An 11,244-nucleotide genomic window follows, 5' to 3' on the forward strand; every position below is an offset into this window, starting at 1 on the left:
CATTGCTCTTGGAATGCTGCACCCAAAATTGAACAAGCAGAGGTCGCATGATCTAGGAAATTCTTCTTTTGGTTATTATGCAACCCCATGCGTCTGCCTTTCACTAGTTCAGGCATTCAGCAGTGGGAGTGAAGAGTACAAATCTACAATCGGAGCGGTAAGTCGAGTGATGCAGGGTTTTAGTTTCTACTGAAGTTGATTATACCCCCAAAGCCCCAAGAAATCTGAAGGAGGTAGCACATAAGGTAGCAAAATGGGCTACCTCTTACCCAGGATTGGATTCAGCTTTCCATAAGGACCTGATCCCAGTTGGATCTACCTTAATTGGCCGTTGTGGCTTCTTAATGTAGTCTTCTTCGTTGTTTTGGTAACTCCCAACCCTCCCCCCCGGCCCCCCACCATAAAACGGAAAACACCCCCCTCCATAAAAAGGAAACCTTATGTACTCTCTCTCTCTCTCAAATTCAATAACTATAAATTAAGGGGTGTGGCGTCTGTGGACATACATGGGATGGCATATAATCAAATTTGTATTTGAGATTTGACATATGGCTAGCCCATTCGACTCCCAAGACACCATCTAATGGTTGGAGTTGACTCATCATCCTTCCATGTGGCACAATTAGGTTTGCATGTCTTGTAGTTCTCACTCACGGATCAGTCCACTCTGTTGTGCCCTTCCTAGAGTTCTTCTTTTGTACGTGGACTTCTTTTTCTTACAAACAAGAATCTACTAATTATCTTAGATTTTCTGAAGGCAGCTCAGATATCTCTCTTGTATCCAAGGTGTATTACAGCTATACAATGCTATCGCTTTAAAGGTTATTATCAGTCCCTATTGTGATGGCAAATAAACTTGTTGCTTCTTTTGATGTATTTTGTTGTAACCAAATTGGCGAAGGGATTAGTTGTAATCTTCTTTTGACTGCCACTAGTCTTATTCTCATAAGTAGAAAGGGTTTTCAAAATAATTCAAAATTGACCTGCTATTATGTCATTCTCAAGACCTTCATTGTCTTGAATGCTTTTTGCATACACATGCGATGTGATGAGATTTTATACTTGTTGAAAGAAAAGGTGATATACTAAAGGGATGAGAAAAAGTAAAATTATTAACTTTTTTTCACCAACTTTGCTCAATGTAAATACCTGCATATTAAAATTCTCCTTGTTTTTTCAATTGTTAGGCTCTAGGAGAGTTGAACTATGATAATTGTGAGGCCATGAGTTCATCTGTCCTAACAAATCTGAAACTCAAAAAGGAATTGTCTAAAGTCAAGTCAATAGCTCGGCCCGGCCCTGAGGCTAGATGGGTTGGGCCAGGAGTGAGAATATCTCAGCTCGACTTGGGCTATAGGGTATTGGAGGTTGCACCCCTGGTGAGATCATTGAGACATTGACACCATATCAGATACGTATAGTTCTTGTTTAGCAAATAGCTATCAGAGAGAGAGAGAGAGAGAGAGAGAGAGAGAGAGAGAGAGATGGCTGGTGGGTCGGATCAAGGATTGCTTGGCTGCTGGGTAGGGAGATGAGATTAGAATCTTAAAAGGATTTGAGGATGGTGTGTCGATGTTGTATGGGGATTTGCAGAGAGCAAAGGAAAAAAGCATAGAAAAGCAAGGGGTCTAATAATTATTAGGTTTGGAAGGAAGAAAAAGACGAGAGAAGAGGAGGTAAAAAGGAGAAACGGGTAGTGTCTGATTAGTGATGAGTGATGGCAGAGTAAGACGGGAGATGAGATTCCCTTTAATGCAGGATGTCATCTAAAACTACTTTAGTGAGACAAAGGAAAGGCCTCTGAGAAGAGAGAAGCTTTTGGTTTGTCTCCTTGTGCAGCAGAGGGATTGTTAAAGAAAAGCAATAGTCTTTTTTAGTAGGCAAATGGCATGTACTGTACCTTAACCCTCTCTGCTACTCATGCATACTTTCTAAAAGCTTGGATATCCCATACCATTATGCCCAGCCCTCCTTTCAGTAATCCCTAGGTCTCTCTCTCTCTCTCTCTCTCTCTCTCTCTAAAGATATTGAATATTATGCAAATGGTGTTGGGTACAATATATAATGTCTAGCACTCCTTTGCTTCGCATAAATGAGCTGATTCTAAAGAGCCGTTAAGAGGTTGAGGACCCGAGGTCTTGAGGTTCGGAGGAATTGTTTATTGTGCAATATCTTCTTGAGTAGTGCTTTAGAGATGTTTTTTCTGGCTATATGAGTATTTTGGTTAATTAATTGTATAAGATTTCAATATATATTTGTAGCGAGAATTCCCTCTGTAATCATTCTGAGAGAGGTGTGTAGAGAAATGGTTATATGGATATTTCAAAATTCTCCATTAATAGTAAAACATATCTCATCATTTCAACAAGTGTAAACAATTTTATTGAACCACAAAAATTTTCTTATTTACATTGTGTGGTTATTTGTTTTTAATTTTCTTTTTTCTTTTCTATGCTCACCTTTTAAATATAGGTGGTTTCATCTCTAAATCGCATCTTTTGGTTAATCACATCTTGGCATTCTTTGCCCCATATTTGGACCAGTCTATGGATTCCGAAGCAACTCCTAGATGCCTTAGACGCCTATATCTGAACTAGGAAAGATCACATCCATTCAGTCATCACTGATTCATTTCCAGGTCTTTGACTCTGGACACTTCACTTTCGTAGTTTAGCGTTCATGAAGCAGCCTATTGGTAAGACGGTTTTTGAGGTTCTTAGGTTAATGGTCCAACTCCATCATATCTCCCACACCATGGCTACAAGCATCAAGCAATCATCTCTCCCCCTCTCCCTTTTGGTTATTCAAAGGTCTAAAAGAGCAAACACGAAGCTTCATTTCTTTTATCTTGAGAAAATTATTTTTGTTTTGGAGTTATTGCAACCTTACAGATGGCTCCCAAACCCACCATTCCATGGCTCTTAGGGGTTAATATGGTAGAAAATGAGAATCTAAAACGATAGAAAAAGAAATGAAAATTGCATGCAAATAAACAAATCTCATAAGCCACTACACAAAGATTTACATATTTGTTATCAATAAAGAATAGGGTTATAGTCGCTCGTTCTCATAACTCTCCTCTTAAATCTTTTTTTTTTTTTTTTTTGTGGGTCAAACATCTCTTAGATTGATTACAAAGAAAAAAATTCTCGTTACAAATTTATATTGATAACCCTATACACTTAAATTACCAAAATACTCATACATAAATAAATAAATAAATAAAAAAACCTCAAGGATTACCGTCTCGTCATATGTTGGTGTACGATGTCTTGTTTTCCGTCCCAATTTAATCCAGGGAGTATAGGTGCAGGCGCTTTGAATTTTTTTTTTAAGAGCAATTTGTACTTTTCAGATTAGAGTTTTTCGCTATATATTTGTAGCGAGGTTTTCTCTTTCTGTAATGCAAGCAATTTGAGAGAGGTGTGAGGACGAGGGCTACAACCATATTCTCCATTGATAGTGAAGTAGAATCTCATCTCACCGAGGACGTAGGCAATCTTACTGAATCTTGTAAACCTGTGCATTATTTGTTCTTGTTTTCCATTATCTTTTGCATTGCTTTTAGAATTGCGTTTCTACATCATAGACCTGCTAATTCATCAAAAACTCGATAATGGAGATAAACAAGCAAAATAGATTGATTCCTTTTGACATGAAGATCTACGGCCTTTAAAAATCAACCCACAAATACAAGAACCAACGAAATACAAGACATCACAATCATACATCCATATAACGATGGGTTTTGTGACCACTCTATAATCTAAGCGTTGTGATGGGTTTTATCTCTCAAGCTGTTTTGATCAGTCGCCAGCCAACCCAAGGCAGCGTGTGATAATGTGATGAGTGATGGGGTGTGCACGGAATTTAAGAAAGCACATCATCAAGAAAAAGACTTCAAAGCTGTGCGGAGCATCTTTCTCTGAGCAGTTGACATATCTTCATCTTCATCTTCGTCTTCCTCTCTTTCTTTTCATTGCCCATTCATTGTTCACTGTTCACCTTCTTTCCCCTTCAACCCTTCAATTCTTTTCTTCGCTGGCTCACTTCCTTTTACTTTTCTCAATACTACCACTAAGCTATGTCGATCCCAGACCACCAACTTAATACACAAACACGGTGTACACCATTGACTTTGATGCACCTTTCACCCACGCTTACACCAGGTTTAGTCTCCCTCTTCCTCTTTAGAAAAGCCTACATTTCCTTCATTAAACTGCCCTTCCTTTTATCTTTGATAATTAGAGAAAAAAAGGAAAAAACTTTTACTGTTTACTGCTTAGTATGCAGTTAGAATTTTGCAGAAAGAGAAAAAGAGAGATACTTATGGATTCTTTTCCAAGGGGGCAACTTTCCTCAATGGGCCCACCTTGATTAACTCATCAAGAAAGCCCAAAATTGGATGGGTAAAAAATTTGTGAATATAAAGACCTTAAGGTCTCTTTTTCACGTAGAAAATATTAGTTTAAACACAAATTTCCAAGGAACAAATTTGATATTTGAAAATTCACAAATATGGGATACTACATATGCACTTGTCATCAAAATAACATAGACATCCATAGACATACTTGATGTCATATATTAATACATAGAAGGTATTCGATTGACGTGTAAATTCAATTATCTAATTATCATACATGATGTCACATATCAATATATAGAAGGATATTTGATTGACATGTTAATCCAATTATCTAATGATCAAAATCACTACATCTTTATTCTAGATGGCACAATGAAGTCACTACATCATTATTCTAGATGGCACAATGAAGTTAGACACTTTGATACACTTGTCAAATTTGACGACGGTTCCTTCATTGCTTCCTCAAACATTCCAATTATGAGTAGGATATTTTCCATCATCATCCCATATGGCAATAAGTTTGACAAGAGGAGAGGGCACCCACTCTCCCGACATAATTAGATTCATTATTAAAGCTAGTGTTGATGGCTCATGTCTTGGTTCCTTAGGTCATGTAGGAGAAGAAAATTTTAGAAATCATCTAGGAAGGATTTATCTAGAGATTCTCATGTGGCCCTAGAGGGACAAAACTTTCCAAGTCCCTAAGGCCCTATTTGTTTGATGGGGAGTTCAGAGTGGGATTGTTATGAAATTAGGACCCACATGGTAATGGAGTAATCGATAGGAAAGTGAGATTAAGTTTGCCATTACTTTACTACTACTTTACTATTCCATCATCTTGTTTGGTTATTCTACCTGGGGAAAATTCCAGAGACTGATTTTGATCGCAGGTGAAAGATGATGGAGCTATGGAAGCTCTAGTAATGCTTCCTTGTTTTGATCGCAGAAGAAATTGAAATTAAGCACCGATAGTGCTTCTTGATTTTGATCGCAAGTGAAAGACAATGGAGTTCCTGTAATGCTTCTTTTTTTTTTTTTTTTTTTTTTTTTTTTTTTTTTTTTTTTTTGATGATCTTGTATTCCATCCTTCTCCTTCCTCTGTTATGCAAATTAAGCCTCAAAATCTTAGATCTAGGGTTGGCTCCTCCTTCCCCTGCAATATTTTATCAGTTCCCCATGATTAGCTTCTCTCATCCCAAATCTCTTGCCCTCTTTCCCTCTTCTTAATCCCCACGGTTAGTTGCTGCAAGTCTCCCTCTCCATCTTCATCTTCTTTGATCTTCCGCTTTTTCATTTTTTAATCTTGGGATCCGGCTTGCACCTTTAACTACCATAACTCACCTACAAATGATTGCAGAGCTCGGTTGAAGGGATATCTCCATCTTCTTTGATCTTCCTTATTATTATTTTTATTTATTATTTATTTATTTGTTCTTTAAATCTTGCAATCCATGTTGCAAGGGCTTGCAGGTTGAGAGATCGGTTGCGAGCGGCCTGCAACAATGGTGGGGTAGATGCTGAGCAGGGGTGGGTGCAGCGGTTGGGCATAGGGTTTTCTTGGTGAGTGGTGGAGGAGCTTCAAGTGATAGGAAAATGAGCAGCATGCCATCTTCAACTGTTTTACTTCATGTTTACCAACAAAGTCCCATCAAATCGACAAGAATTTGCGAATGGGTGGGGTGGGATGGGAGAAACGGCCTGCCACATTGGCCGATAGGGGTTGCATAGCTTTTTTTATTGTCTAAACAAACTCTCATCCCGTGATTACCAAACACTTTCAAATCTCATGGGGAGAAATAGTTCGTACAACTATCCCATCTTAGGAAAACCCCATCAAACAAACGGGGCTAAAATTTGAAGGGAAAAGTGCCAACCAGGTGCATAGAATGGTTAATTCTTATTGAAATTCTAAAATCAATCTCTCGAAAGGCATATGCTAATAAAATGTTTTTTTTTTTTTAATTATTTGAAGAGAAAAGGTTGGGTACAACACCAATATGTGTACCATATACCAACGTTCATCGTCTCTCTCTTCCCCATTTGAATCAATTCCCTACTCCTCTTGTATGATAAAACATCCGACGGCGGCGCGACGCGACCGGCGGTCCTGAAACATAAAATCATAAATGACTTGGATCTGAACTCAGGGGTACTTTAGTCAAAAAAGAAATTAAAAAATAGACAAGACTCTTGCGTCGGCCCCACTGCCCACATGCTCATAGCCTCTTACAACCACATCTTTGTTGTACTTCGCTCTTTCATTCGCTCTCCACGCTGGCTGCCATTTCAGTGTTTATCACTATATTGGATCAATCATGAATGTTGGGATTTTTGCATTCATTCATTCATTCATCCATGCATGTCCCCACGTGTAGATTTTTTTCTTAATTAAAAATGATTGTGCATTAAGTTGGTTACTATGTTCTCTTTTTTAAACATCAACTCCCCGTGACAGAACATTTCAATCTCTCTCTCTCCCTCTCTCAATATTTCTTTTTGGTAACACTCTCAGGACAAACACATATGACATACATAACTATATGAAATAATCATGATGGCAGAAATAACATGACCATGCAGCAGTGCATGGACCCACGTCACCCCATGCAGAGACTCTGGTCTCCTACATGTAAACCACCTGAAATTACGATAATGCCACTACCACAAGGGTACCCACCCAATTACCCTACCCAAGAAGTCCAAAAGCACCACCAGACACGGCTCTAATAATCGGTATCGTCATATCGGGATCGGTCTGATCTGAGTCACTACTAATCCGATATTGATTTACCCTTTGTTTAAATAAAAATTAGAAATTTTACACAATTTTACCTTTAGTATGTACAGACATGCATCCCCAAAACCATGCCACAAATCAATCCTGAAAAGAATATGAAACTGTAAAAAGGACCGGGAAAGTGTTTTCTATGGTAAACATAACTCGCGTGAATGTGAAGACAAATAAAAATATACAAAGAAGCATCAATAGAGACGTCATTTTTTTATTTCATAAATCAATCATTTTGAGACCAGTTTTTTCCACAGAAACCATTTTGCGCTGAAAATGGAAAAATAAGTGCAAAATCCTTTTTCAAAATTGAAAACTAAGATTGGATAACCTAAGACAGAAGTGGCATTATCGTAATTTTACCTGAAATTGTAGACAATGACACATTTGTTATTATAGTCTTGACTCCAGCACCGGAATTTACCATTAACTACGCCTTCTTTGAAAAAAAAAAAAAAAAAAGCTTTTCTCCTTCTAATTTCCTACTCACTTCTTCTTCAATCGCCGACCGGTTGAAGGGTTGAAGCTTCAATAGTCTCCCCACGCTTCGCTCTCCGATGAATGCTCAGCAAATCCAAAGCCAGAGGTAGGGGTCTGTAACAATGACCCGTCGCGTTCATATGGTGGGTAGTCAATTCCACCACTGAAGGATAGCGCATCTCTAACGTTGACATCCATTCGTTCATCGCCGCCACCACAGTCACCGTCACCGCCACAGCACTCTTCTGCCAGACCCAGAAAGTCTCTGGTCAGACGGTCACTTTTCCGCCAAGTTGCAAGATTTCCTAACCCAAATCCCATATACTCCGGCGAGATTCCAGCACCACCCATGTGATCACCTACTTTTGTAGTGGTGGTGGTGGTGGTGGTGGTGAAGCCGTCCATCTTCAGCAGATGAGTGATGGAGGAAGACGCCATGTGACCCATTGATTGAGCTAGTGCAGCACCTGTAATGGCAGCTGCACCAACATTTGCAGCCTTTTGAAGTAGTGCAGTGGCTGACAAATGAGCTACTCCGCTGTTACTACCGTTGGTGGTGCTCATGTTTAGCTGCTGAAACGGTGATGTGATCATCATCTGTTCGGGGATCACTCCTGATGAAGCTGAGATGCTTGGGATCTGATGATAATAATGATGATCAGGGTTATGGATTTCATCCTTGATTTGAGGTGGGTCCCATGAAGAGAGGGAGATGCGTGTTGGAGGGGGAGGATTCATCATCATCATCTGCTGGTGCTGCTGTTGCTGTTGCTGTTGCTGTTGCTGATGCTGATGCCGTTGCTGGGCTGAGTATGAGAAGGGAGGAGAGAAGACAGGAGTTGTAGGGTTTGGGTTAGTTGTTGTGGCCAATGGGTTTGTGGATAGTCTTGCACTCTCTTCAGCTAAGGCATCACAGAAGGCCCTGTGAGTGATGAAGCTGTCCTTCCTGTACGTTTCACATTGCACTTAAATAGTAAATTTCAGCAACAAAGTAACAACAAAAAGTGACGATTGATACAGAGACTTGCACAGTGACAGACAATTAGAAAAAGACAAAGCTGGGGTACCCTAAAACATGAAATAAAGCCAAGGAAAATTTTTAAGGGAGATTGTGTTTTCTTTCCCCCCCTCCCAGCTTCCCTCTTTTTCTCCTGTTTACGATACGGATCTATCAGAAGAAATCTTTCTTTTTTCTTGATGATTATGCATGTACCCAAAAAAAAAAAAAGGATAAAATTTGGATATGGGTTTCCTTTATCTACAAGGAAGATTGTTGAAAAAGAAAGAGTAGAATTATTAGGATTATAGATCAAGTGAGGTAGATATTATGAAGAAGTGAAGAGAGGTTTAATTAGAAAGTTAAATGACAAAAATCTAAAGGGTTTATTGTCTTAGTTCCAAGTTTAGAGGGGGAACTAAACTCCTTTATAAAATCTCAAGACGAAAACTGAATGAAAAATTTGAAACTTTTTGGGAAATATAAAGAGAGGAGAACTTAAGCTGATTCGTACGTGTGTATGTGTCTTTGTATGCATGTGTCTCCTTGGGCTTCTGAGGGATTGGGATTGTTGGTCCTTTTGAGGCTCAGATGCTATCATTACTTACTTGTGAATCTGTGACTCGAGAGTCGTGAAGTATGCATCCAGAATATGTCTTGAGTAGTGAAAATTCAAAACTTGCAAAGAATTCGGAAAATTTAATGAGAGAGGTCTTCAAAAATGATGAAAGAAAAGGAGAAGAGAGAGAGGGAGAGAGAGAGAGCAGCAGCAGCTCCCATCTGAGATATTTCTTCAGATTTATCAGTTCTTATTCTTATTACTAAGTTCAGAGCCTCAGAATTCAGAGAGGGTTCCTGAAGCAAATAATGGCATGCATTATAAAAAAAAAAACAAATCACAGATTTTATCAGCCATGAGTCTCCTAAAGAAATGAACCCATTTAAAATAGATAAAAAAATAGACAAGGAAAAACAAAGAACAGGAATAACAGAAAAGGAGAAGGAAGCCTTTCATGGAAATGGCTATGAACTTAAAAGATGAATGGACTAGAAATGCCATTAGGCATTAGCCATTAGCCATTGGGATTGTAAAGAGGGTGCTTTCCTTTGATACAGAGTTAGAGACTACCGTACGGGTTAATGATTTAGTTTTGAACCCAGAAATCTCTTGCATCAAGAGTTGAGAACATTTTCCTTTTCATCTCGTCCTTTGTTTCTCTTTGATCAGAAAGGTTTTCTTCTTTGTTTTTCCTCTTTTTTTTGGGTTAATACATTTTCTCTGGTTTCTCTTACCCATGACAGACACTTGTATTTAATGGTGTCCACTTCCATGGAACCTGTCAATGCAAGTTTCAGGTTCATTCCATGCAAACCTTACCACTCTTGTGTAAGAACAAACTCAAAACTAAGTCATTTGAACCAAACCAAAGACCCTCCTCAGGGCATGAGACTTCCCACTTATATCATGAGAGGCCATTAGAGTCCAAAGAGATGAAGAACCAAAAGCCAGAAGACACAAACAAACAAACACAGAGACCCAAAAGAAAATATATTTAATTAATGAGGAAACTCAAAAAAAAAAATATTACCTGGAGAAAAGGGTTCCACAGTCACACCTATATTCTCTTGTTCCACAGGTTTTCGAATGAGCTTTCCAATCTGATTGAACTGCATATCTCTTTGAACATTTCTCACACTTCCATTTCTTCTCCCCATGCTTTCTACAGAAGTGCTTCTTGATGCCTGTCAGGTCACCAAGAGCTCTTGAAGGGTGGTGATGAACACATGAGGGCTCTGGGCAAACATAAACTCTCTTTCTCATCTCTTTACTTGTTCTCTGCTTTAGCTTCCATGGAAGGTTATGACCTCTTCGGTGAAGCTGAAGGTTCTGATCCCTCTGGAAACCCTTCTTACAGATCTCACAGACAAATCTATTGGTCGCCAATAGAGCCTTTGGGGATAGAGCAATCACTTCAGCATCTGGATCTGAAAAGACACAGAGACGAAGAGAGATGAAGATTAAAGGAAAACCCAAACAATTTAGAAGAAAATTGAGGATATGTGAAAATAAACTCACCAGGGTTACCAGGGAGATTTCTCTTCTTTTTTATTTTGGGGAACACGGGATTCAAATTACTACTCAACTCATGAAACCTAGTACCAGAAGAAACACTAGCTTCCTCAGATAAAGAAGTTGAATTAGACATGGTTGCAGGTAGCATGCCTTGCCTGTGAAGATTTATACTAGAAAAAGAATATTAGAACCAAAACCCAGAACTCTGATCCTACTTTTCCTTGATGGGTAATTCTCAGACTTTAGCTATCTACTCTTGGATTGCTTGTTCGAGTACTTCTGCAACACAAATAAGAAAGATGGTTCCACTCTCTCGAGAGAACATCTTCAAGGCTACCATGCAATTAAACAGGGAAAAATTAGATAATCAGATCGGTTTCTACCAAATCTTCACTACCCATTAACCCTTTCAGGGGGGCAGAGAACTGAGCAAATTTTGGTCACTTGGGTATTGGAATTGAGAGAGAGAGAGAGAGAGAGAGAGAGGTATATTTTACCAGAGGAGAAGTGAGGAATGATGATTACAGTGGTAG

At 38.9% G+C, this 11,244-nt stretch overlaps 1 protein-coding gene across 1 annotated transcript; it reads right to left on the reverse strand.

Annotated features, from left to right (window-relative positions):
- Nucleotides 1–7,459: 7,459 nt before the first annotated feature.
- Nucleotides 7,460–10,952, reverse strand: LOC122091907 (zinc finger protein GAI-ASSOCIATED FACTOR 1-like). Its single transcript, XM_042662149.1, has 3 exons — nucleotides 10,715–10,952; nucleotides 10,227–10,623; nucleotides 7,460–8,586 (listed from the first exon to the last, which is right to left on the reverse strand). Exons 1-3 carry the CDS (start codon nucleotides 10,857–10,859, stop codon nucleotides 7,689–7,691), a joined length of 1,440 nt encoding a protein of 479 aa, XP_042518083.1. The 5' UTR covers nucleotides 10,860–10,952; the 3' UTR covers nucleotides 7,460–7,688.
- Nucleotides 10,953–11,244: the final 292 nt, after the last annotated feature.

This window comes from Macadamia integrifolia, chromosome 10 (genome assembly GCF_013358625.1).
Source record: "Macadamia integrifolia cultivar HAES 741 chromosome 10, SCU_Mint_v3, whole genome shotgun sequence".
NCBI lineage: Eukaryota > Viridiplantae > Streptophyta > Magnoliopsida > Proteales > Proteaceae > Macadamia > Macadamia integrifolia.